Source organism: Syngnathoides biaculeatus, chromosome 8 (genome assembly GCF_019802595.1).
Source record: "Syngnathoides biaculeatus isolate LvHL_M chromosome 8, ASM1980259v1, whole genome shotgun sequence".
Classification (NCBI taxonomy): Eukaryota; Metazoa; Chordata; class Actinopteri; order Syngnathiformes; family Syngnathidae; genus Syngnathoides; species Syngnathoides biaculeatus.
The window spans coordinates 13,647,349-13,674,654 of NC_084647.1; the positions used below are offsets into that span (position 1 = coordinate 13,647,349).

General features: G+C 42.1%; 4 protein-coding genes across 8 annotated transcripts in view; 1 reads left to right on the plus strand and 3 right to left on the minus strand.

Annotated features, from left to right (window-relative positions):
* Positions 1–247: 247 nt before the first annotated feature.
* polr2i (RNA polymerase II subunit I) overlaps positions 248–27,306 on the plus strand; it is a 29,618-nt gene continuing 2,559 nt past the window's right edge. The window contains exons 1-8 of one of the 5 annotated variants that reach the window (XM_061827381.1): positions 268–359; positions 4,946–5,072; positions 24,931–25,048; positions 25,132–25,172; positions 25,701–25,770; positions 25,905–25,959; positions 26,146–26,219; positions 26,766–26,840. In XM_061827381.1, the coding sequence (XP_061683365.1) occupies positions 25,709–25,770; positions 25,905–25,959; positions 26,146–26,219; positions 26,766–26,840 (266 nt within the window). In that variant the 5' untranslated portion in view covers positions 268–359; positions 4,946–5,072; positions 24,931–25,048; positions 25,132–25,172; positions 25,701–25,708. Of the gene's footprint in view, positions 360–4,945; positions 5,073–24,930; positions 25,049–25,131; positions 25,173–25,308; positions 25,604–25,700; positions 25,771–25,904; positions 25,960–26,145; positions 26,220–26,765; positions 26,841–27,306 lie in introns of those variants that run through there. The other 4 variants (XM_061827383.1, XM_061827384.1, XM_061827379.1 and 1 more) reach the window with 4 other exon arrangements.
* Positions 2,460–5,894, minus strand: LOC133504779 (C5a anaphylatoxin chemotactic receptor 1-like). Its single transcript, XM_061827374.1, has 2 exons — positions 5,855–5,894; positions 2,460–4,104 (listed from the first exon to the last, which is right to left on the minus strand). Exon 2 carries the CDS (start codon positions 4,095–4,097, stop codon positions 3,036–3,038), a length of 1,062 nt encoding a protein of 353 aa, XP_061683358.1. The 5' UTR covers positions 4,098–4,104; positions 5,855–5,894; the 3' UTR covers positions 2,460–3,035.
* LOC133504780 (C5a anaphylatoxin chemotactic receptor 1-like) lies at positions 8,235–11,875 on the minus strand. Its single transcript, XM_061827375.1, has one exon. It carries the CDS (start codon positions 9,394–9,396, stop codon positions 8,356–8,358), a length of 1,041 nt encoding a protein of 346 aa, XP_061683359.1. The 5' UTR covers positions 9,397–11,875; the 3' UTR covers positions 8,235–8,355.
* lbhl (LBH regulator of WNT signaling pathway, like) lies at positions 12,172–24,923 on the minus strand. The gene is made up of 4 exons (XM_061827378.1): positions 23,767–24,923; positions 19,157–19,232; positions 17,473–17,782; positions 12,172–13,119 (listed from the first exon to the last, which is right to left on the minus strand). Exons 1-4 carry the CDS (start codon positions 23,862–23,864, stop codon positions 13,040–13,042), a joined length of 564 nt encoding a protein of 187 aa, XP_061683362.1. The 5' UTR covers positions 23,865–24,923; the 3' UTR covers positions 12,172–13,039.

A 27,306-nucleotide genomic window follows, 5' to 3' on the forward strand; every position in this document is an offset into this window, starting at 1 on the left:
TCGGCGTGCTTGTTTTGGGAGTATCAAGATGGCGGATGGCGCCTTCAGTTTTGATGGCCAACGAGCCGTCCAGTTTGTTTGTTTGTTTGTTTTAAATCAGTGATATTTTTAGCCTCAATCTTCGATTTGCATAAAGACGCCAGTTGGACCAATCTAAAGGGATCACTAAATTTCATTGGACTGTGATTCACCAATCAGACGACACAGGGCGAGCCAATCAAAATGACGCTTTTGAGGTGGATTAGCTATTTGAGCGTGTTTCCGGTTCAAAAATCACAGTATTGTCATGCAACTTTTCAATTGTGACTGCCCAAACTTGAATATTTCAGCCTACTTCCAACCTGAGAAAACGTCTTGTGGTAAGTCGTGTTTTGCTGTTGTTTTGGTAGTGGATGTAGCAAATTAGCACACGCACACAATCTGTAAAATTTTTGAGCTTCTTCATGAAGTCATTGAAGTGAATCAAGCAAATACAGTGTAATGATTCCGGAGGACCTAATGGAGGTGTTTTTTGGCCAGTTAATAATTGAAATGGTACCAGGTGTGTGTCGACCCCCATATACTATTATTCCATTCCTCATTATTATTATTATTATTATTATTATTATTGCCTTCATGCGCTGATTTAAAAAAAAAACAGGGAAGGAAATAAAACAGAACTTATTCACGAATTACTCTTTACTTGAGTAGATTTTTCATAAAGCACTTTCTTACTCTTACTCAAGTAAATACAGTGCTAAATAACCTAAATGGATTGTTCAGGTATCTACGCATGACTTGAGTGTCTTTTTGCTGCAACGTTTTATTTTTACTCCTTATTTTTTAAACACAATTATTTGTAATTTTAATATCTTACGTTTTAAGAATGAGCTTGTTGCTTTTAAAACCTGAAGTTATTTATAATGTGAAGCAGAACAAAACAAACGGCTGAAGTGCGTCGCATTTGCACCTAGATATTCACTCCTAATATTCGCGTGAGTACAGCGAGGCTAAGCTAGTGGGGGCAAAATGATAGCTCATTCCATAAACAATAGCTAATGAGGCAAAATGGCACTACATTCCATGTTCGTGGGCGTCGCGATCCTCAAGCAAAATAAAGCTTGTGCTGCGTACGATTGCACACACGTCGTACAGTAAACTCTGAACATAAAAAATATTTTTTAGCTTTTTTTTTTTTTTTTTTTTTTTTTCCCCAAAATCTGCCTGCTGCAATGCTTTGGATAAATATCTGTTTAAAAGCTTGCTTGTTGAATTCTAGCTGATCTCACTGGCAACAAATTATGTAAACGTTCAAGAACTCTGATTTATTTTCCCACTAACAAAACAAACCTTTAAAAAAAAAATAATAATGAAAAAAAACTGTGATTTTTGTTGTAGCATAGTTCCCGTTTCATCATTGTTAGTACCAACAATCTATTTGTTTAAGAGTATACAGACGATCATCAAACCCAGACCGGGCAGGCTATGACAAATAGCACTCTCTTTTTCCCACTAAAGCTTTACAGATGGTGTTGTTTGTTCTTTCAAAAGTGTTTTGCACCCTACTTTGAAGCACATTACATGATGTACCCCCTTTACAAAGCATACAATAAAGCAATACTTTCCATCCAACAGGCGGGAATGCCCACAATGACCTAATTACCTTTAGCTATTGTTGCTTATCCAATGCACTACTGTAGCTATTTTGCGCGCCTCTGAAGTTTTGCGTTCCTAAATGCGATTATTTGATGCGGAGTTTGAGGAAATGTATGTTTTGCATTAAACTTTTGACTGGCTAATAAATATCTGATTAATTTTAGAAATTAGAAAACCGGGTATTTAAACTAGGTGCTGCTCAGATCAGATTTCAAAAGAAAAATCTGACTGAGCAAGTGATTTGTGACAAGTGGAGAGATGAAAGAATCAACAAACTTATTTTTAAGGATGTTACACAACCCCTTAGTGTGAACACTATTATTGCAAAAGGAACAGGCTACATCTGTTAGGTTTATATGGGAATAGACAATGTTGCTAAATTCTGTAAATAACATCTTAGGGGTGGTTACGACATTTGGACAAAGTAGTTTGGATCGAGAAAGAGCAACAATATTAAAAAACTGTATGGAGAGATGCAAAAATCTCCCTGTATGCATTTTATTTCTGGGTTGGAAAATGTCAATTGACCTTTTGCTATTTGATATACAGTACTTTTGTACTTTTATCTAAGTCAGAGAATAGCTAAAGTAATCTTACTTTGAGTTATTTGAAACAGTACTGCTACTCAAGTACTGAGTTCCCTTTGCCTTCTCTGCTGCTCGTGTTTAAATTAATGGCGTTTGTGGATTTCTCACCTTGGCAACATCAAGTTAAAGAACGAAAAGTGAAACGGAGACACAAAGCACTTTATTACTCAAGCAGCACTAAATGCTGCAGACAATTACGGAGAATACATTGCTGTAAAAAAAAAAAAAAAAAATCAATATTAGATATCTTAAAGCAAAAGAACAGAGTAACTAATTCAGCGTGATCTCACTTCTTTCAAATAACCTCACAAGTAAAAATACAAAATTGTCACGATAAAAAAAGTCTGTAAACACATCTGGGCACCCATTATCACCCATTTCCACCACAGGAAAATGTACTTTGTTTATTTCTGTTTACTCCAGTAACTTAATAAGAATCATAATGCTATACTAGTACAGTTTTTAATCATATTTAATCATGACTTTTATTCACAAGCTGATGTAAGAGGTAATAGCCAATTATCCTCTCTGGGAAAGACAAACAACTGACAGAAATAAATAATGTATTGCCACAACTTTAATATCAACATGAAATTATTACCAGGAAAACAACCGAAGTATTTTTTTACAATATGAAAACAGTTTTTTACTGCTTCATAGAGAGGCATGTGACATCTATTACCTAATATAGTTACTTCCCATAGAAAGCGCCATAATAATTACTTACTGTAGTTATTTGAAGGAATGGCTAAAGTTCCATCCGCCTCATTTATAGCCACAGTTGATCACCGCCTATGGCAATGACGGACCCGCTCACACGTTAGTCATCTCCTTTTCTGAGGAGCTTGTGGCCTTGGTTTCATTAGTACCGATGCTGGTCCTGCTCACGTGATCATCGCTGAGTAAGTGCAGAATGTTGCACAAGGAGCGGTTCATAGTGTTTTTGAAACTTCGCCCCAGACAAACGTAAAGCAGTGGGTTGAGGCAGCTGTTGAAGTATGCTAGGCATAGCATCAAAACATGGGCCAGGTAGACAGAGGGGCTGTGAGGGGAAGACCGAGGAGTCACCAACACGACGAAGTCAACAATGTGCAGGGGCAGCCAGCACAGGAAGAAGCTGAGCACCACGGCAACAATGACCCTCAGCGTCCGCTTGGATCGACGCCCCCTCTGTGTCACTTTATTGTCAGCTCTCCTGTATACCATCCAGTGGCAGATGACGATGATCAGGAACGGAAGGAGAAACCCGAACAGGAAGCGGAGTGACGTGACGAGCCAGGCGCTCTGCACTGTGTGAACCGTCACACACTCCCGCTTGTGCTCGCTCAACACGATCTCTTGAGTGTAAACAAACTGAGGGATGCTGCCTATCAGGGCCAGGCACCACACGGCAACGCAGCCCAGTACAGCATACCTGGGTCGCCTGTTGTTGTGGCACCACACGGGCCTGGCCACCAGCAACCAACGATCAAGACTTATGAAGACAAGTTGCAGGATGCTGCAATACATCACCAAGTAGAAAAGGCCTTTGACTAATGTGCACGCCGTTGGGCCAAAGTGCCAGTGATCATCGTGAGCGAGGGGCACCATGAGAAGAGGCAGCGAGAGGCAACACAGCAGGTCAGCCAGCGCAAGGTTGAGGAACCAGATGGATGTGACGGACGGGGACATTTTGAAACCGGTCACCCACACCACTATGGCGTTCCCAGGAACGCCAAACAGAACCACGAGAGCATAGAAGGTCAGAGCCACGATCTGAATAGGCTGAATCTTGGGCCTCGTAATGTCAGGAAAGTCAGGGAAAGTAAAGTTGTAGTCTGGAATGCTGAAGTTTATATCCAGGATGTCACTCAAGTTGAAGAGGTTGAAGTCCATGACCAAGCTGTAAATCCAAAACAAAATGTTAGCAATACAGCTCGATGACATGGATGCTGACCCCCACTTTTATAGTTTTCATTCACCCTACTCAAGTAATGCAGGAGAACCTTAAACAGGTGGATGTCCACAATTTTTCTTTCAAGCACTGCATACAGAAATTTGGAGGAATGCAAGGTCTACTTTGACATTCTTCACCTTTAATCTAGTTTACGCATGATAATCAATCCATACAGGTAACGATATGGGAATCAATTACAGGATACAGCAGTACCTCCTACTTGCCAACAGCTCTAGTGATGAAAAATTCAGGTAACTAAACGCATCCTCAGAAAAATATTGTCTCTCGGTACGGAGGGAAAGTCAGGATATGAAAGGGGAAAAAATAGGCGATGGATTCGCAACAGTGGCGCAGCTATAGCGCGTTGGTCTCACAGTTTTGAGGTCTGGGGTTCCTGTCCCGGCCTTCCCCTGTCTGGCGTTTGCATGTTCTCCCTGTGCGGGTCTTCTCCGGGCACTCCGGTTTCCTCCCACATCCCCAAAATGTAAATTAATTGAAGACTCTAAATTGTGTGTGAGATTGTGAGTGCGACTGTTGTCTATCTCCATGTGTCCTGTGATTGGCTGGCAACCAGTTCAGTATGTACAGTGCCTCCTGCCCATGCAATGTAATCCATTCATTTATGTATATTCTATCAGGCATGTCCTGATTTGGGTCACGGGTGAGCCTAACCCAGCTGCCCCTTGGGCGAGAGGCAGAGCACACCCTGGACTGGTCACGAGGCACATGATGTATAGACACACATCCACACTTGTGAAGAAATCACTCTTTAATTTCATTTTTGCAGGGATGTGGGAGGAAGCTGGAGTACTCTGAGAAATCCCACACAAGCCCAAGAAGAACATGCAAAAAAAATTTTTTAACAAAAATACAGGAAGGCTGGAGCAGAGATTCAAGCCCAAGATCCTAGAACTGTAAGGCACACATGTTCACCACTGGTGCACCATGCTTCCAACACAATTAACCATTTTGATAAATTTCATTAACTACATTTTGATAACAGTTCTCCAAAAATAGGTCACATAGCTCAGTGGTTAGAGCATTGGTTTGGTAAACCAGCGGTCGTGAGTTCGGATTCCGCTGGCCCTCCGCTCCCCGAGAGGGGTTGCGTCAGGAAGGGCATCCGGCGTGTTTAAAAAAAAAAAAAAAAAAAAAAATGCGCCTAACAAGTATGAGCGTTCATCTGAGATGTGACACTGTGCCGACCCCAAACAGGACAAGCCGAAAGAAACTTACTAATAATAGTCCTGCAAGTGTAAAAATACATTAAGCAATCACAATAATAGGATGTAAATTCAAGAAACCTCAAATGATACTGCGAGGAATACAAAACCTAAAAACCTGAAATGTACATAAACTTGTTCTTAGATGATTCGACCCTTTGTTGAGTTTTTGGACAATGTATTGCAAAAAAAAAAAAAAAAAAAGAAAGAGAGGCAAACTATTGACATCTCCGTTGCGAATGGTACAACGTACTCACTTAAAAATGAAGAAGTTGACTTATTTAGGGGGGGAACAGTGCACTATCCTCCAATTCTATATTCTATCTTCTTTTGATAAACTGTCACAAATCTAAATGCACAAAACTTTAAACAAATTAGAAAACTTCAATCACAGCACTTAGCTTTTAAGTTTGTAATGTATTTATTGTTCTTATTTTTTTTTGCAAATATGTCTTCAAAAAAGTTAAACTTACTGTGTCACTTGGCTGTTGCTGCACACACGTCTATGGCAAAAGGAAGTTATGGGCTTGTCTTCTTTTGCAATGTTTTATACCCAAGCTCTCTCACACACACACTCACACATGCGTATGCATGCACACAACAACAACAAAAAATTCCGTGACCATGTAAAAAAAATAAATCAAAGAAAAACACAACACAATGTGGTTTCGGTTTTCCACAGGTTGGACCACAAACCAGCGTAGCACACTGTCGAGGCAGAACAAATCTCGTATCAAAAATTATACACAAAAAACATCCATCCATTTTCTTTGCCGCTTATCCAAACAAGGGTCGCGGCCTATCTCAGCTGTCAACGGGCAGGAGGCGGAGTGCACCCGGAACTGGTTGCCAGCCATTCATAGGGCACATGGAGACAGAAAGTCGCACTCGCAATCACACCTAGGGCCAATTTAGAGTGTCCGATTTAATGGTGGATGTTTTTGGGATGTGGGAGGAAACCGGAGAGGCCGGGGAAAACCCACGCAGGGACGAGGAGAACATGCAAACTTCGCACAGGCGGATCTGGGTTTTGAACCACGATCCTCAGAATTGTGACGAGAGAGGTTGCTGCTATATAGGTGAACAATGTATGACATGATCCACAATTTCCAAAAAGCAGTGGAAAATATATTGAATTAAAATAAAATCACTTTGCAATATTTTACAGCATAGTATATGATAAATAATTTTAGAATGTACAGTAATGTCTATGTAATAAATATTTCCAGCATGCATTATAATCGTCCTGGATCCTCAGCCTTTAAGCATTTCGGGGGAGAATATCAACTCTTGAATATAACAACGAACACATGCAAGAACATACAACAATACAGGAAGGGCAGTGATCATAAAAACAATGAGGCGATGTCACACAAAAGCGTTTTTGTCTATGTTTGTGGGTTTAGTAGTAGGAGTTGTATGTTTCCACTGGAGGGAGCTCGTTGTAGAGGTCAAGAGATACGAGCCAAGTGTGACTATCGCACAATGTCAGCTAATTCAGGTCAGATAATCCAATAGTTTCAAGTAAATAAGGATTCACAGCTGTTTTATGAGTACGATGTATCAAGTGGCGCATGTCTCTAAATTCCAATTCAAACTACTCCCCTCTCACTTTTTTTAAGCTTTTATTTAGTTTATTAAGCGGTACAGTAACTCATTGGCAACACTGTTGCCACTAAGTTTAAAGCCTTATCAAATATAAATACAAGCGAGCAAGCTTCCTTGCGGTTTTGACATTCAAATCGCCTCACAGTACAGGATATGAACCAAGTCATGCTTCTTTCCAAGAAAGCGACTATCTTGGTAACATCACAAACAAAAAAGCTGACGCGAAGAGCATTGCCTGTGTTTATGGCATTATTTGAATCTATATTCTTTGCTAACCAACCTCCTAAAATCATTGAATCTCATTCTTGTTTGATCAAATCCTTTCTTGCAATTTATTCTCACCCTGCCAATGTAAAGTTAAAGTAGTAAAGGTGAAACAAACAGGACAAAACACATTATTACCCAAGCAGAAGAGCATGGATCTGGGTTTTAGTAGCAGAATTAGAAAGGTTGGGACAAAGGTGGGCAATGTTGCGTAGGGGAAAGAAGGCTGTTTTAGTGATTTGGTGGATGTTGGACTGGAAGGAGGGTGCGGGTTCAAAAATGAATGAAGGAAATTTCTGGTTTGGGGGGGAACTGGTGAGTAGGTTGACATCAATGGAGAGTGTGAAATCCTGAGTGGGGGCCAAGAGTGATTTGGGACCAGTGATGATAAATTCAGAGTTATTGCCAATTTGCTGTTGAGTTTGAGGAATTTGGTACTCGAACTATTTTTTTTTTTTTTTTTCTTGGAGAGAGGCCATTTTTGAGGGTCTACACTTGTACTATTTGAGTAAAAATACAAAATTGCAATGAGAAAAGGGCTTTGACACCTTTCTTGGCACCAATTAACATCCATTGTAATGGCAGGAAAATTACTTATTTTGTTTCCTTTTATTCATCTTTACTCCGGTTACTTAAGTAAATAAGCACAAGGCTATACTAGTTTTATTTAATCATAACTATGAGATGCAAGCAGATGTAAGATATACAGTAAAGAAAATAAGTATTTGAACACCCTGCTTTATTGCAAGTTCTCCCACTTAGAAATCATGGAAGGGTCTGACAAACCTGGTGAACAACTACAGAAACGTTTGACCTCTGTAATTGCAAACAAAGAGTACTGTACCAAATATCAACATTGGTTTTCTCAGGTGTTCAGACACTTACTTATTTGCAGCTGTATCACACAAATAAATTGTTTAAAAAAAAAAAGTCATACATTGTGATTTCTGGATTTTTCTTTTTAGATGATCTCTCTCACAGTGGACATGCACCTACAATGAAAATTTCAGAGCCCTCCATGATTTCAAAGTGGAAAACTTGCAACTTGCTTTAAAGGAAGGATGAACGTTCCATAGTCCTCACCAGGCCTCCTCCTCACCCATTAGTCATCTGTTTTCTGCAGACCTTGTGGATTGATTGCATGAGTCCTGGGCACTTGGTCTTTGCTGAGTAAGTGGAGGATGTTGCACAGGTAGCAGTTCATTGTTTTTTTGAAGCCTCGGCCCAGGCAAACGTAAAGGAGTGGGTTAAGGCAGCTGTTGAAGTATGGCAGGCATAGCTTCAAAACACTGACCAGGTATAAAGGCTGGTAAAGAGTGGAATCCCAAGAGGTCACCAAGATCAAGAAGTCAACAATGTGCATGGGGAGCCAGCACAGAAAGAAGCTGAGCACCACGGCAACAATGACCCTCAGCGTCCGCTTGGAGCGACCCCCCGTGTGTGTCACTTTTCTGTCTCTGACTCTTCTGTACACCATCCAGTGGCAGGTGACGATGACCAGGAACGGAAGGAGAAATCCCAACAGGAAGCGGAATGATGTGATGAGCCATACTCCGTGCATTGTGAAAGACTTTATACAAAAACTGATCTTGTCGCCCAAGTTTAACTCTTGAGTGTAAACAAACTCAGGGATGCTGCCTATCAGGGCCATGCACCACACGGCAACACAGCCCAGTACAGCATGCTTGGGACGCCTGTTGTCGCGGCACCACACGGGCTTGGCCACCAGCAACCAACGATCAAGACTTATGAAGACGAGTTGCAGGATGCTGCAGTACATCACCGTGTGGAAAAAACCTATGACCACTGGGCATGCTGTTGGGCCCAAATTCCACAGGTCACCATGTGCGAGAAGCACCATGAGAAGAGGCACCGAGAGGCAACAAAGGAGGTCCGCCAGCGCAAGGTTGAGGAACCAGATGGATGTGACGGACGGGGACATTTTGAAACCGGTCACCCACACCACTACGGTGTTCCCAGGAACACCAAACAAAACCACGAGAGCATAGAAGGTCAGAGCCACGATCTGAATAGGCTGAATCTCGGGGCTCGCGGTGTCAGGAAAAATATCCTCGTAGTCTGGAATGCTGTAGTTTAAATCCAAGATGTCACTGAACTCGAAGAGGTCGTGGTCGAGGTCCATGATCAAGCTGTAAATCCAAAACAAAATGTTACCAATGTAGCTCAATGTAAGGGATGCTATCCCCAACCTTCTCGATCTCCCACAATTCTGGCTTTTTTTTTTCTTCTTCTTCTTAAGTTCTTCCCGTTGTTGAGTTTTTGGAATATGTGTGGCAAAAAAAAGTTAAAATACTTTAACAAGAAAATAGTTATTAGAAAAGTTCAGTCACAGAAATGAACACACACACGAGACGTCCTCAGCAAGTTCAACTTACGGCTTCACTTGGCTGTTGATATCAGACATGGAAGGAAGTTATGGGCTTTACTTCTTTTGCAATGTCTTACAGCTCAAGACTCATGCATGCGCGCACACACATTTTTGTTAGGATTTATTAAAAATGAATCTATCACAAAACAACTCAAGACATGGGTATTCTAAGCTATGTCATAGTGTCTCATACAATTTCTGTAAAAATATAATACAGTACAATTTGGCTTTTTTTCTTTATTCAATTTTATGTATTTGCTGATACAATACCGTTCCCAATTTGATACTCATAAAAATGCACTGCACAAATTCAGGGCAAAATATTGCATGATTTTTATATATGTAATGGAGTACTGATGATCACATTATCCCTTCCTGTTTGCGATAGTAATGGATAGGCTGACAAACGAGGTTAGAATGGAATCCCCTTGGACCGTGATGTTCGCAGATGATTTTGTGATCTGCAGTGAAAGCAGGGAGCGGGTGGAGGAACAATTAGAAAGATGGAGGTACGCACTGGAAAGGAGAGGAATGAAGATTAGCCGAAGTAAAACAGAATATATGTGCATGAATGAGAGGGGCGGTGGGGGAAGAATGAAGCTCCAGGGAGAAGAGATAGCGAGGGTGGACGACTTCAATTACTTGGGGTCAACAATACAGAGCAATGGTGAGTGTGGTGAGGAAGTGAAGAAATGGGTTCAAGCGGAATGCAACAGTTGGCGGAAGGTGTCTGGTGTTCTATGTGACAGAAGAGTCTCCGCTAGGGCGAAGGGCAACATTTATAAAACAATGGTAAGTCCAGCCAGGATGTACGGATGAGAGACGGTGGCACTGAAGAGACAACAGGAAGCAGAAATGAAGATGTTGAGGTTTTCGCTCGGAGTGAGCAGTTTGGATAGGATTAGAAATGAGCTCAGTAGAGGGACACCCAAAGTTGGATGTTTTGGAGACAAGGTTCGAGAGAGCAGACTTCGATGGTGTGGACATGTCCAGAGGAGAGAGAGTGAGGATATTGATAGAAGGGTGCTGAGGATGGAGCTGCCAGGGAAATAAGCGAGAGGAGGACCAAAGAAAAGGTTGATGGATGTTGTGAGGGAAGACATGAGGACAGCGAGTGTTAGAGAGGAAGATGTACGAGATAGGCTTAGATGGAAAAAGATGACACGCTGTGGTGACCCCTAACGGGACAAGCCGAAAGAAGAACAAGACAGTACTGGTGACCATTGTTTACAGCAACTGAATCGGAATCAGAAACAGCTTTATTGGCCAAGTGTGTAAAAACATACAAGGAATTTTTCTCCGCCATTCGATGCTGCTCTGCTACGACTTGCAGAACGACAACAACAGAGAACAAGAAACCCAAAGTTCATGATCTTTAGAAGCTAGAATTTGTAATTGATCAGCAGCAATTTTTTTTTAAATGTAATGAAATGAGTGATTTGTGTTTGAATCGTATGCTTGAGTATTGAAACAAATGGACCTTTGCAGCATATTAAAAAATTTTTTCCATGGACCAGTATTCCGGCAGCACGTCAAGCTGGTGGCAAACATGCCTGCCTCGGACTTCTGCCGTTGTGCATTACAGTCTGACCATTCTATATGAGGTTTGTGTTGGGTTCCTTCCCTTATTACAGTGTCCAACCTGTCATTAACATTATTTTACATTCATTAAAGACTCTTAAATTCCTCGTAGGTGTGAATGTGAGTGATTGTGAATGGTTGCTTAACTATATGTGCCCTGCGATTGGCTGGCGAATAGTCCAGGGTGAAACCTATTTCCTGCCCAGAGTCATCTGAATAGCCTACAACCCGCTCACAAACTTATAAAACGATATACTGTGTTGTGGAATAATATTGTGACCTTGGCTGGCTCCACCACAGTTGAAGTCTGCGGTACAAAACTGGCCACTCACACTCTTCCAAATATATCCACATACTGTAGTTTATTCACATAACGTTGATATTGCCGTAGGGTTGACGGTTTTGGGTCAGTTGGTCAATTGGGTCGTCCACTGACCAAAGGGTCGGGAGGTTAAATCCGACTGTCCTCTTTGGAAGTGCCATTGGGCAAGACACTGGTACAAAATAAAATCTACAACAGTGATGACAACTACAAAAGACTGGGGACATATTTTGTATCATCTTGTCAAATTGTTGCATCTGTTGATCAGGAAGCTTCCATTTGTGGCATGTTTTGCACGCGAGCACTAAAACATTTTGATTTGAAGTTTGTTTTTTTGTTTTTTTTTTTTTTTTTTTTTTTTTTTGCAAAAGCATGATTGGATCACTTTCTTAGAAATATGGTTCTTCATTCACAATGGGTCGATTTCACAATGGGGCAGCAGAATTTGCAGCAAAATAAGGCCTCCTCAAAAAACTTCCATGAATCAGCAACCAAAAAAAATATGCAATAAAGGTTACGCATGTTTACTTTAACAGAAATATATATATATATATATATATATATATATATATATAATACCATCCAATGAGCAATACAAAGATGTAATACAATGTACATAATTTTCATTTATTAAATTTTTGTGAATACGCTGTATATATCTGTACAATACAAATCCATTATCGATTTTGCTACTGGGGCAAAATACTTAATTGACGGATTTATTTCAATGATTTATACAGTGACGTCATCCATTATCCGAGCCGCTTATCCTCACAAGGATCACTGTAGTTCTGGAGCCTATCCCAGCTCATATGTACATCATATACACAGGTCAACCTAGTCACAAACTCAAATGAATTTCCATAACAACGCACAACTGCAGTTCTCAATTTTATCTCAATTGAGCTACAAACAAAAGCTGCCTTTTCAAACCGAAATGACATTTCTTGAAATTTTTTTAACGTTACAATCTTTGACCGCATATACACTTTGTGATAAGACTTTTACATGGGAAATAAAAGAGATTTGTCTTCTAAATAGCCACAGAAGTCATCATTGTGCCAGAAAGGATTGATGACCGAGTACAATGAGTTTCAGGATCTTTGGGAAACGCAGTAAAAGGAACAAAATAATATGCAACAGCAGCAGGATCCTCTTATAGCACTATGACTCGCTGGCCTTCAACGTGGGAGTTTGGGGAAGTTGCACCGAAAGCAAATACTCTAATAAAAGTTGGTGGAAAAAAGACACACACAAAAAGGGTAATGTTCTGTCAATATTTGCATTTTCCCATTTTTGTTTGTGTGATTATTTTCATCAGAGTGTTGCCAAGTGCACAGACGTGCCCATTTATGGCTTCTCTGGAAGCTTCACTGGCTACTTATCAGCACTTGAGCATATTTTCCTTTTTCAGCAATGCCATTTAGTCTTTTAGCCTACACACACGATCTTTCGTTGTCAGTACCAACTTATTATTGTTTCCTCGCGGGGTCCTCAGAGGTTTCGGTTGAGGGCCGTAGGACAGCTTGGTGGAAGTGTGGGGGTGTCATCTCGAAATGCATCTGACTGTAGGTCTGAAAAACAGAAAATTGAAAAAGGTATGGGAAATGTGGCTGCACGGTGGACAAGTGCTAGCACATCCCGGCCTTGCCTGTGTGGAGTATGAATGTTCTTCACGTGCCTGCGTGGGTTTAATACGGGTACTCGTACATGGTAGGTTGATTGAAGACTCTCGAAATTGGCCGTGAACGTGAGTGCAAATTGTTTTTTTTTTATGTGCCCTGCGATTGGCTGGCAACCAGTTCAAGGTTCGCCTTTCACCCGACAATGGATAGGATAGAGTCTGGCCTGTCCGTGGTCCTAGTTCAGGACAAGTGGTTCAGAAAATGGATGGATGGATGAAAAGGAAAACCACACAGACGACCAAATCTTTTCCTTTTTTTTTCAAGCTGGACCACTTAGATGAGCACTATAAGAGATAGATACACAGCAGAACAGCGGTGAGATGTGCCGTAGGTGTGTCAGAAGAATGTAAGGTGGAGGTGAGACTGCATCAGGGATCCACCCTGAGTCCCTTCCTGTTTGCAGTAGTAATGGGTGGGCTGACAGATGAGGTTAGATTGGATTCCCCTGTGATCTGCAGTGAAAGCAGGGAGCACATGGAGGAATAATTAGAAAGATGGAGGCACGCACTGGAAAGGAGAGGAATGAAGATTGGCCGAAGTAAAACGGAATATATGTGCATGAATGAACAGGGGCAGTGGTGGAAGAGTGAAGCTCCAGGGAGAAGCGATAGGGAGGGTGGACGACTTCAAATACTTGCGGTCAACAATACAGAGCAATGGAGTGTGTGGTAAGGAGGTGAAAAAACGGGTCCAAGCGGGGCGGAACAGTTGTCGGAAGGTGTCTGGTGTTCTATGTGACAGAAGAGTCTCCACTAGGATGAAGGGCAAAGTCTATAAAACAGTGTTGAGACCAGCCATGATGTACAGATTAGAGATGGTGGATCTGAAGAAACAACAGGAAGCAGAACTGGAGGTAGCAGAAATGAAGATGTTGAGGTTCTCGCTTGGAGTGTGCAGGTTGGATAGGATTACAAATGAGCTCATTAGAGGGACAGCCAAAGTTGGATGTTTTGGAGACATGGTTCGAGAGAACAGACTTCGATGGTTTGGACATGTCCAGAGGTTGTTAGTGAGGAAGATTCATGAGATAGGCTTCGATGGTGGAAAAAATGACACACTGTAGCGACCCCTAATCGGGACAACCCGAAAGGAAAAGAAGAAGATAGAGATACACTATTGGAAGAGGACCAGCATCTAAAGATCAAGCAGTATGATACTTTTTTTACTGTCTGCCTCTTCTCTTGGGATGCAAAATGTGAAAAACTGGCAGTAGGATCTCAAGGTGGCAAGTTCGAGAGCCTTTCAAGCCAAAAGCAAAAGAGCCACTGTTGACGAATCGTAGCAATTGGGGTTTATTGGGTAAACCTCGACGAGACCCTGGCCAGTCAACTGTTGGACACAGCACACCCCTCAGTCTGAGGCCATTATGTCAGACCACGAAGAATCTGAGGCATTAAACATACTCTTAAAATACAGGTTTATTTTCTTCTTCTTTGGAATAGGAAAGCACAGTACAGGGACTCATCTGCCTCACATTCAAATTTTCTGGGTTTGAAACTCATATCTGAACTTTTTATATGGCGTTTCTATTTCCTCTCCTAGAGCGTGTGGATTTTCATTCCTCAGTTTCATCTTGGATTCAAAGAAAACATTCTGCTCTTTATACATCTGTATATGAACCAGATGGTGATGGCGGTGAGCCGTGTACTCTCCGCCGTGCACACAGTCAAAAGCCGAGGTTGGCCCGCCTCAATCTCCTGAGTAATTAAAGGCATAGGTGGGTTTTCTTGATGATGTTGTAATGTCTTTGGACATTTCGACTCTGAGAGATTTAGATACTCTTCTTATGAAAAGTGGGTGAAGACTCCTCCTGAAATCAACTATCATTGACCACACCATGTAAATGATGTTCATCCATCCATCCATTCATTTTCTGTACCGCTTGTCCTCACCAGGGTCACGGGTGCGCTGGAGCCTATCCCAGCTATGTACGGGGGAGTGGCCGGGTACACCCCGACTTGGAGGCCAGTTTATCACTGGGCACATACAAACGATCATTTACATTCACACCTACGGGCAATTTAGAGACTACATTTAACCTACCATGCATGTTTTGGAATGTGGGAGGAACCGGAGTATTCAGAGAAAACCCACGCAGACACAGGAAGAACATGCAATGTCTAGACAGGTGTGTCCTGGATTTGAACACCTGTCCTCAGAACCATGAGGCAGATGCGCTAACTAGTCAACTGTACAGCCAGATGTTATTCAGTGAGCAGGAAAGGCTGCAGCAGGGATTCTCATTTGAACCAGTGCCCCAATACTTAGACATGCTATTAATCATCAGGGTTACTGCTGACACCTAATAAATTGGAAAGCTTCGTCAGGAAGAGTATTGAGCAAAGCATGATTACACCTATGAGTCGGCAGAACTGACTCACTGTAGTGACGCTTGATGGTTGAATCTGAAAGACAATACTTAGTCATACGTTAGTCTACACATTTCTGCTACTTGACCAGCTTGTTCCACTTTCTGACACACCAACTCCATAGTGTCAGAATCCACACCGTTACATCCTCACCATCAGCACAGTGGTGGGAATTACGCCCCTCTGCAACGCAACTACGCGCACATGACTACTTAGCTTAACACACCAGCTGTCGTGCCATTACGTTTGCAGATGACTGAGCCATTGTGGGAAATATTCCCACAACGGCAGGTTATCGTTCCATCAGGAAGTTGCAGAGATGATGCAGACAGACCTCCACAGCAATGTCTAAAGGAAATGAAAGGGATAGTCATGGATTTTAGGAAGAGTATCTCCTCCCAGTTCAATCCCGGACCCGCTTGTGTGGAATTTGGATGTTCTCCCCGTGCCTGCGTGGGTATTCTCCGGGCTCTCCGATTACCTCCCACATCCCAAAATTGAACATCCACCATGAATTGGACACTCTAAATTGCCATTCGGTCTGATTATGAGTGCGGCTGTTTGTCTCTATGTGCTCTGCGATTGACTGGCAATCAGATCAGGGTGTACCCTACCTCCTGCCCGTTGACAGCTGGGATAGGCTCCAGCACTCCCGCAACCCTTATGAGGATAAGTGGCTAAGAAGATTGATAGATATCTCCTCATACACCCAACTAGACCAACTCGATGACTCCTCCAATTTTCATCAGTTTCTGTGGAAACAGTCCAAAGCTTCAAGATTCTCAGAGTCTGTTTTTCCGGAATTTAGGTGGGAACTGCCAATAAAATACTGAAGCTGCACTAATGCCTTTACTTCCTTTGAAGGTTGAGGCAGGTCAGGTTCAGAATCATGTTGTTTTTCGACTGTGTTTATGGTGTGAAATACAGGAACCATCCTCAATCTTCTTTGGCATAGCTAGTACTCTGCAGCCAACAATCTGCCATGAACAACCAAAGGGATTACAAACAGCGTCCTCGCTTACATCAAAAAGCTGCCACATGAAACTGTCACAATGTGTTTAATAACTATAATTAATTTGTATTTAATCATAGTTGTTCAGTCAAAATTATTCAGATTTAGAGATCAATCTCACAAAGCTCTGGGAGAAAACACGCTATGTCTAAAACTTTGGAACTTTGACTTTCTGAAATGGTTACAAATGAAATTACATCTTGGCATCATGGTGAGCAATATGGTTATCGTTGTTGTTTCGCAGTTCAAATGTCCTGGCTCAAACCTTGCTATGTGGAGTTCACGTTTTCCTGTGCTTGTGTGCATTTTCAATGGGTACTCCCATTTTCCAAAAACAAAAATTGAATATAAAATTTCCCAGGGTGTACCCTGCCTCTTCCCCCAATGTCCAGCTCATCTGCGACACTAATGAGGACAAACAGTCTAGAAACTGTTGTGGTCCTGCCGGTCCTTATCCTGGCTGCGCCGGTCCCCGACACGGCACACGCCGGCAGCAATATGCGAGGCGCACACCTGCGCCTCGTTCTCCGTAATTACGACTAATACAAATGGGACTGCTCTTACGGTCTGGCCTTTGCCAGATCACTGCCTCATGCTTTGTTCCCACACTCTCTTGATTCCATTCCTGGTCTCCTGTGTACCGACCTCTGCCTGCTCACTGACCTGCCTCTCACGCCTGACGACCTTGTTAGTGCTCCTTCCTTGGACTGCCTGCTTGATCCCCGACACTGGACTGAATAAAAACGCTTCCCGAACCACCTCTACATCTCCTGAGTCGTGCATTTGGGTCCAACCCCGTGTTCTGGTCGTGACAGAAACCCCTAAAACTAACCTTAACCCAAATCTAAAACATAAACTCACCAATGAGTGTCAAGCCTTGCTGCTGGCTCAGAAAAACTGACGTTCTCTCCTCCTCATCCTCATCCTCCTCTTCGTCCTCTCCCCAGTCAGCAATGTTGGCTGGGGGGATGCACTGCTCCAAGAAGATGTCCTCTTCATCCTCGCCCATGTTGATGTTTTCTGGAGGCCAGCGAAGTTCTCCGCTCTCGACCTCGCTCACCTCTGTGGGCTCCACAACGATGGAGGGTAGACGCTCCCTGTGGTGGTTCTGAGCCAAGCTGTTCAAAGACGTCTCAGAGCCGAGAACTACCTCGACCGGATCCGGGAAGATCTGTAGGAAGATATGGAGCAGTGATCGAACACTTAACTGAAGCGTAGCAATTTAGATAAGTACAGCTGAGGGGAAGTATATGTTGGTATAGTCTTAGCCAGCGTAAATAGTGTCACGAGTTCAATAAGAGACTGAGATTGCCCTACCCTGTCATTCACTGTTTGGTCTCTGTTTATGACTTTCTTTGTGCCTCCTACCTCTCCACTAACCATAAAAGGAACATAACCAAGTGAGATCTGGTATGCAAGCCCTGACAAAACATTTTACAGTATGAACATTTACACCATCAAGTGAAAATTATTTCCCTATAAAAATTATAAATTAAATGTCAAATATCAAAAGAAAGTGACTTGCCTTATTAAATGAGGTGAGAGTAGTTCTAACAAATGCAGTATTGTTGTACACCACTTGACAGAGTTGGTCAAAAGTGAATTTTTATTCCAGTTCATATTCCATGGATCTCATTTTATCTGATTGTTTGATCACTCTTAGGGTGCAGCAAAAGTACCGTAATTTCCGGCCTACAGAGCGCATCGGATTGTAAACCTCACCCAGTACATTTATAAAGGAAATACCATTTGATACATACATAAGCCGCACCTGTCTTAAAGCCGCAAGTGCCCACATTGAAACCCGAGATATTTATAAAGAAAAACGGTACATAGAGTTTTTAAAGTTTTAATACCTTAGCTTAGCTTAACATAGCAACAACACGGTAGTATGAACACGGCTGGTTAAAAAACAAAAAAACATACAGGTTAAAAAAAAAAAAAAAACAGCCGCGGCAGCTACACAGTAGCAACACAGTAGCACAGCACTAACAGAGCCGGTTAAAAAAATAAACATACCTAAATCACTGAGATTCTGCAGTAACACAGCAGAAACACACTAGCTTGATGCTACGGCAGCGCTAACAGGGCCGGTTAAAAAAAAACATACCGGTAAAAGTCACTTTCTTGGCACATATATTCCACTGGTCTCAATCTTACCTTTTCCGCTCAAGTGCCCCCTTGCAGCCGTTAAAAAAAAAAAAGGCACAAATTAACCGCATCACCGCATATAAGCCGCAGGGTTGAAAGCGTCTGCAAAAAGTCACGGCTTATAGGCCGGAAATTATGGTAAAGCACTACCATCAAGTTTTCCACTTGTCCGTATCCATCCATTTTCTACCAGTTATCCTTACTTTGAGCAAGACGCGGTGTGCGCCGTGGACTGGTAATAGGGCACAAATCCAACGACATTCACGCTCATATTCACGCCTATACGCAATTGTATCTAACCTGCATTGTTTTCAGAATGTGAAAGGAACCCCAAGTTTTGTGTGGCATTTTGGAATTTTACACATCACATCAGTGGGATAAAGATGATAGGTACCTGGAAAGGTAATCGTTTTTCCTTCCTTTGCAGATCTTCAGAATTTGAATCCTGACCGCTTAGCTCCTCCATCCCTCTGCAGACACATCAGTCGCACTATAACAAAGTCGACTTGCGTGCACCATTTAAAAAAAAAAAAAAAAAAAAAGTTATACTTACTAGATGTCAAAACCTTCCCAGAACACTTTCTTGCCTTAGGAACAAAGTTTATCTCCTGGTGATCAGGCCATCACCGACATAAAACAGCAAAAAGCCTCACTGAGGTTGTTTCTTGCAATTTTATGACGCTTTAGACATAACCACATGCCGTTTTATTTTTTTTTTAAGTCACGTGATTATAAATTAAGCTTAAAAACCTTGGTAATTGGAAGGAATGTGATGTGGGGGCCTTTCGGAATTCCCCAGAATCCATAACTGGACTGGAAAGAAAATGCACTCTGTAACCCAAAACTGTGCGGTGTGAGTTACATTCCTCACTTAATGAAATTTGCAATAGTTTTGGATGGAAAAACTCACGCCATTGATGCTATTGCCAGCAGCGCACTTAGAAATCTGTGAGGCTCACTTCTTGAAGCACGTAGATTTTTTTTATATAAAACGTTCAACAGCGCACGTTGTCGTGTTTCAAGCTAAATTTCAGCTGTTCTCGGGCTCTGTGTTCCCGGGGCCTGTGGTCAGTCTTACATTTTTAAAGCTGACGGACTAAGTGAATTATGTGGCTGTGCCTGCGCGCGTGTGCGTGTGTGTGTGTGTGTGTGTGTGTTGTGTGTGTGTGTGTGGTGTGTGTGTGTGTCATCACATGGTGTTTCCTGTAACACACACACACTGCAGATTAGTGCAGAGTCAAACAGAGCTTTGCACAAAAATGGATTATGTCTGCTGCTGCTCATAATTCATGTTGTGACAGCGAGCCATTCTGAACACATGCACTCCAAGCCCTCTGTCTAAAAGAGGGTGGGGGGAGTGTGGCGGCCACGTTTCATCTGCCACCAGCCATTTGCGGGGCTCTCCAAACACGATAGCGGATGTTAGACATGGCAGCGTCCCGTGTTATCTAAAGATTCCTCATGTGGAGCCCGCAGTGGGTTCAGTGGACACTTTAAAAAGTAATTCATTCCAGCTCTGTATAAGCCCTTTTTGGGGTGTCCATAAAAACTGAGAGGAGGATTAAGAAAGACTGAGGATCTCTCTGAATCCTCTTTTTTTTTTTTATCCTTCTCTACTTGTCTTTTCTTTTTTTCATTGCTGTCTCTCTGCCTCTGTGCCTGCTTCACTCACACTTTGTTGACCGTCAGTCAGTGTAACACGCAATCTGTTAAAATCGTGCTAACTCCGTTAATGACATCTCAGCTGAAGGACAAATCTCATCTCAGTGTTGCTTAATATCAAATCTTCTTTGGGTACGTTTTTCATGGTGTTTGATAACAGCAACATTTAGCTATAGCTTTTTAGAAACAAATGATGTGAAGTCTCCCAATTGGTAGACTCTCTATATACACTCTGTAGAGCTCGTGCGCATGACGTCACCATTTTCACGGCGCCATATTGCCGGTCAAAAAGCTCTGCCCGACAGTGTGGGGGACATTGAACCAGAGCAGAATATTCACAATGCCCGAGACTTGTTGTGCTGTTGGCTCTTAGACAGACAAGAGATATATTCAGAGAAGTAATTCTATAGAATACTAGCTGAAAAGACCAGAAAATATTGATGGATTTCAGAAATTAAACGTGATGGATGGTGCCCAACCAAAATACACACGACTGTGTAACGATCGCTTAATTTTAGGTAGGAATTATTCTTCTCAATCTCAAATTACCAAGAAGTATTTATAATGCCATGTTGGCTCGTTTGAGAACAATGTGTTTTAAAAAAAAAGAGAGAAAGACAGGGAGTCGTCTCCAATCTCCACGGAAGCGTGTTGCAGCCACACATTAAACTTCGGTAAACCTCTCCCCGACAGATGGTTTTTTTTTTTTTTTAAATATGCATTGTTCTCAAATGAGTCCAATGCATATTTAAAAAAATAAATGGAGAGGTTCACGTAGTTTAACGTGTGGCCGCAACACGCTTCCGTGTATGGGGGGCTTAAGCCTATACCAGCGGTTTCTTCTCTTTTTTTTTTTTTTTTTTTAAATCCGCATTGGACTCATTTGAAAACAAAATCATATTTTTAAAAAATAAATAAATAAAAAATAGTCTGTCACTGAGAAGTTTACCCAAGTTTAAAGTGTGGCGGCAACACACTTTGTGTACAAAGGAGCCGACTCGCTGTCTTTTTCTTTTTTCCGATCATAGTTAATGAATGCGGGTTTGTGTAAAACCAGGGGTCATTTATTTAAATATTGGTATTTGTATTGAAAAATCCTGAGTGGCTCCATCACTATGTGGGATTTTTTCTTGATTGAGAACAGATCCAGCAACAAAGTATTTGTATCCATCCAGACTTTTCTACGCTTTCAAACTCTTCCATGTAAATCTCGACGACTTCCTCACCAGATCCATGTGTAGATCCAGTTGTTCAAGACAAGCGGAAGCGGGTTAACAGTCCAATTCCTTATCGGCGAAAACATTGACTTCTGCATTAAATATGGGTCCTCTATGCCAAGTGTCTCTCATTTTTCCACGTACCAAATGAGATTTCCTTTACAAATGTACTGGGTGAGGCTTATAACCAGGTACGCTCTGTAGACCGGGAATTAAGGTAGTTTTTTCAGCAAATAATGGAGTCTCCAATTTCACTGTTTAGCCCAATGTGGTGCACTTACAGCATATAGTGCTTCATCTATTGTACACCATCACATTCACCCGTGCACCAATGAATGGTTGATGCCATGCAAGTGTGACTTGCCAAAGGACACTTCGACAAACAGGCAGTCAGCGTTAGAATTTAAACCACCCTTCAGTCACTGGACAACCTGCTTTACTAACTAAGTCACAGCCACCCATATAATTATATATTTCAACGCAACTCCATTCCCAGATTCTTGCAAGATGTCAAACTATAGCAAATGAACAATCAAATCCAATAAAAGTTATTTAAATGTCGAGCCAGGGCAAAAGAGGATTGGACTGAAATCATATAACATACATAAATATACCTACTTTCTGGCAGACGATGACTCTTTTTGATACACAGTTCGCTTGTTTCTGCACTAAAACAGACCCCTGTAATGTGTACCGTATTTTCCGCACTATAAGGCGCACCGAAAAGCCTTTAATTCTCTCAAAAGCCGACGGTGAGACTTGTATATGGATCAATATTGAGCCTTTATTCAGGCCCCGTAGCTCAGTGGTGACAGCACTGGTTTGGTAAACCAGGGGTTGTGGGTTCGTAGCCCACTGGGACCTCCACTCTCTGAGAAGGGTTGCGTCAGGAAGGGCATCTGGCGTAAAAATTGTGCGTTGCATCTGAGATGACATGCTGTGGTGACCCCGAAAGGGACAAGCCGAAAGTACTTCTTCTTCTCATTGAGCCTTTATTGCTACGCCATCTAATGGATGCATAACGTAACCCCAGGCTCTACTGTAGCGTCTATTCTATGCGCCCTATAATGCGGTGCACCTTATATATGGGAAAAAAAGTTTAAAATTAGGCCACTCATTGAAGGTGTGTTTTATAATGTGGAAAAGACAGTACACACAAAAAAAAACTTGACCTTGGACATGTTTTGGACTTTTTTCCTGCTAATGATGATGATTATGATGATGATCCTGCTGCTAGTCTAGTTTGTTCAAATGTTTGATTTCAACCAAGTAACAAACTGCACGTGTTTTACAGTTTTCCTGTATTTCGTAAAATAAATGTGAAAACTTTGCAAATTGTAGAAGTGCCGGGAATCGATTCACCCCCCCAAAAAATGGCTACCCTCACATACGACATATTAAATCAGTGAATAAGCAAATTTTGCAACTATGCAGTGGTTCACACTATCAAGATTGTGTTAGAATGTGTTGTAGCTCACCAAAAGCTCTTAGCCTTTTTTTTTTATTATTTTTTTATTTTTTTTTGAGAAAGAAGAAGACTCAGATAACACATTTCCTGCGAACTTCCCTTTGACACTCTTTTCGGGTCAGGCTGAACCGGTCTGTTTATGTGAAACTAGTTGCTACTTTCAGGCAAGAATTATTGATATTGCAAATGAAGAAACACTGGCTTGGCCCAAAACGAGGACTCCGATCTGTCCTCATCCCAAACGGATCAGCTTTGGAGCGGACGCTGCCATTTTTGACCCACTTGTGGAACGTGCGCGACAGAACAAAAGCAATTTCTGATACGATGCCGACGACGAGTGCGTCCCGCTAAGCTGTTTGTGTGCCACCTGGGATGGAAACTTACAGGCACTATCGTGAAGAAGCTTAGCCTTCATGTAATCCCCCTTCATATCCACTCTCTCCCAACACCTGCATGTTTCCGCTCCTTCCAGACTCGGTGTTTGCAGTGCCAAAAAACACGAAATGAGCAGCGAAATATGACGATTTCTTTGAAACAATCTTTCTCGCAGGGAGAGATTTACATGTGGAATAATGTTAAATGTGTGGTGTCAAACTCAGGTCAAGTACAGTATCCCAAATCCTGCCTCCATTATAAGAAAACCACACATCCTCTTACCCTTCATTTGCTGTCACATAGCTGTCGTCTTCTCCTGCATCATGGCACAGATCCACAGTGGTGAAGACCGGCTCTCCCACAGTGGGCACAGTTTGCATAACGGGGGGTCCGGGAGGAGGCGAGCAGCTCCCGCAGCGTCCCCCCTCTGCGGAGCTCTCGGCGAGGTTCTTGGTGTCCAGGACGAGGCCTGGATGCGGGCGTTGCGCGCTCTCAGAGATGCTCGGGAGATGAGGATGCAGTGGGGGTGGTGGGGTGGGGTCGGGTTGTGGGGGCGGCAAGGACAGCGCCTGCCTCACTTGTGCAGCTTCGATCCAACTTTACCGAACACGCGTGCGCTCCCTTCAAACTTCCCTCCTTTGTGTCAGTCTGATCATCCTCCCTCCCCCCGGCCCGACCCACTATCGGGCTTTGGATTAGCGTCTTTTTCGATTACACCGGCTTGATGGGTGACGTCAGCTCGGCTTGACGGTCCCCTCTGATGAGTTGGCACGGTGCGCGGTTGGTGCGAGTCCAAGGGCACGCAGATGGTGAAAACTGCCGATGAAGTTCGACCTGACTCTCGACTTTCATGACCGCGTATGAACGGCATAGCTCAAACTTTTTTCTGCAATTTATTATCCTCCGTTGTTCGAGTCCCTCCATCTTGTGTGTTTAAGAGATCCCTTGGTCTCATTCTAGCAATGTGAACTCTTAACTTCGTGTGCCCCTGCGCTGTCGGTGGATTTAGATTTGGATGATTCATGGAATTAGCTCAGGGATCAAGGACTCAGCCTTGGGAAGGGTGGGGGGGGGCATATAACGGGCTGCAGCGACTGCTAAACAGACAGAGTCCCATGGACAGCAGGCCGTGTAATCCCTTCTGTAAGCTATATGTGGGACAACGAGGTAGTAAAAGAAACAGCACAAAGTAGTATCCTTCTGGCAGTGTTTTTTTTTGTTTGCATTATTTTATTAAATCAACTAAGAATCAGCATATTATATAATAAGGACTTTTTAGGGAACTGCGTCATTGTGGCAAGGTCTCTCCCATGTTATTGATGAGTCTAAGTATATAAAACCATTTGACATAAACATTTTTTTTAACCACAACTGACAGACCCAGTTGTATATTTTTGATACATTTTGTGAAATGTTGATTGTGTGCTGATTCACATTGTTTATCAGGGGGGTGGAGTGACATGAGGATCTTCCATTCTGATTGGCCTAAAAGGCAAACAGGACCGAGAAAAAAAATTAAAAAGAAAGGTAAAAAAGTTGGAGGAAGTAGAACTGAAATAAGGAAGTAAGTATGTAAGACCGTTTCCAGTCAAGTTACACACAACCACTTTCTTTTTTTATTATTTAACTTCATGTATTTTATTGCAGCGCGGCACCGTAGTGCCCGGAGAAAACCCACACAGGAACTGGTGAGAACATGCAAACTCCACACAGACGGAGCCAGCATTTGAACCCTGGTCCTCAGAATTATGAGGCCAACAGTTTAACCAGATGCTCCACTGTACCACCTGTTATAATACTGAACACTTAATAAGAAATATGTCATTGTTAGTATTAACACTGTATATAAATTGGGTTGTGATTGGCCGTTTTAAGTACTTAACAATAAATTTAATGGGTCTATATGGTGTATAGTTTTCACTTTTCCAATTATAATATAGTACGTTTCGTTTATTTTTTTTAAATGATCTTTCTGGAGTGCCGTCACTTTTCCTTCATTGTTGAATATGATTTCGGTTACAAGTGTTACCTCCAACCACTCGAGGGCGATGTCGTCCCAAAAAGTATTTCCGAAAAATTGCACGCATGCGCACTCGCTGTGTTTTCCAAGCGGTTGAAGGTGTGCTGTGCTTGTTTTAAGATAAGAGCCACATTGTAACGTAACTGAAGTAACTTTACTTTTGTTTTTGTTTTGTTTTTTAATTCTCAAACAATAGTCCTTCAAATGGATTTGGAAACCGGGACATACGAGCCGGGCTTCGTGGGGATCAGGTTTTGTCAAGAATGGTGAGATCGTGATACTTGGGTACACAAGCTAGCTAACAAAACGTGAAAGCTCCGCAAGAAGCTTTTCAATAACTGCATCTAAGATTTGGGACATATTTCTATTGTCTTATTAGATGTGCCTTATGTTTTTCCAGCAACAATATGTTGTATCCGAAAGAAGATAAAGAAAATCGGATATTACTCTACGCGGTAAGTATGTCGGAGTTAAGGGCTGAATCAGTTCTTGTACGTCCGTTCACTTAAGTTAAAAATAATTCCAAAATGTCAAAACTAGACTCCATGGTCTTCAAATTCTCTCAGCAACTCATTCGGCTACTCGTTGATTATTACAACTATGCGTTTCATAATTTTGAAATCATCATCTCTCATTCACAGTGTAGGAATTGTGACTACCAGCAAGAGGCGGACAACAGCTGTATTTATGTCAACAAGATTACCCATGAGGTTGAGTAAGTACGAGCAATGTTGCAGTTTGAACTGTGTATTTTGATGCGTGCAAGTAAACATACTTTAGATTTCATTGTTTGGAGTAACAATTGTGAAAAGAAGTTCAAGTTAACTTGTTTAACTCTTGACCTATTTACAATCCCTGGCGTGTTCTGCGTATGCTTTGTCGTGGCGCTTGATTGTTTAAGGCTGTGAAAAAATAAATATTGACATCCCGGTTTCAGATCTGGCCTTCCCTGCGTGGAGTTTGCATGTTCTCCGAGTGTGCATGTGGGATTTCACCAGGTACTCTGGTTTCCTCTCACATCGCAAAAAACATGCACAGTGGGTTAATCAGAGACTCGAAATTGCCCGTAAGCGTGAATGTGGGTTCCAATGGTTGGCAGGCTACCAGCTCAGGGTGTACCCCTCCTCTCGCCCAGAGTCGGCTGGCCTAGGCTCCAGCATGCCCGCCAGCCTACTGAGGATAAGCGGTTTAGAAAATCTATACTGGTCGATAGATGTTCTTCACTATTCACCAACATTTAATCTCTCCCCGCTTTCTGCAGTGAATTGACCCAAATTATTGCTGATGTATCTCAAGATCCAACGTTACCAAGGACGGAAGACCATCCCTGCCCAAAGTAAGTTTTAAGTTTTAGTTTGCAAATAAAGTTTATCCATTTGTCTTCATGATACATTGCCGCACGCATGGGCAAATTTTTGTGAATCTGATTTTTTTTTTTTTTTTTTGTGTGTGTGTGTGTCTATAATTTAGCTTGTGTGCACAATTTTGCAACATTAATTGTGTACAGATAGCCAAAGGACATTTGCAATCAGTGCCCTGCATTTCTGAGAATATTTTGCGATAAATATCGTGTGCCACAGAAGACATCTATTCAGTTTGGAATCAAGGTTTTCTTTCAAATCTGTTTTCATTTCCTCATTTGTAAGAGGACTTTACTAACCTGTTTGAACACCAGCGGACACTTTCCTCAGCAAAAAAATTATCAAACATCGTTATTTGTAAAAAAATATATATAATAATAATAAATAATCGTCGCTGTCATTTGGAAATCCCATTTGTCGTATTATGGTCAATTTCCTATT

Coding starts and splice junctions, on each gene's coding strand:
- lbhl (XM_061827378.1), bottom strand. CDS start 23,864: ATGCAAACTGTGCCCACTGTGGGAGAGCCGGTCTTCACCACTGTGGAT. Junction 19,233..23,766: donor TATGTGACAGCAAATGAAGG/GTAAGAGGATGT, acceptor ATGTGTCTGCAG/AGGGATGGAGGAGCTAAGCG. Junction 13,120..17,472: donor GCAAGGCTTGACACTCATTG/GTGAGTTTATGT, acceptor TCTGTTTTTCAG/ACCTACAGTCAGATGCATTT.
- LOC133504780 (XM_061827375.1), bottom strand. CDS start 9,396: ATGGACCTCGACCACGACCTCTTCGAGTTCAGTGACATCTTGGATTTA.
- LOC133504779 (XM_061827374.1), bottom strand. CDS start 4,097: ATGGACTTCAACCTCTTCAACTTGAGTGACATCCTGGATATAAACTTC.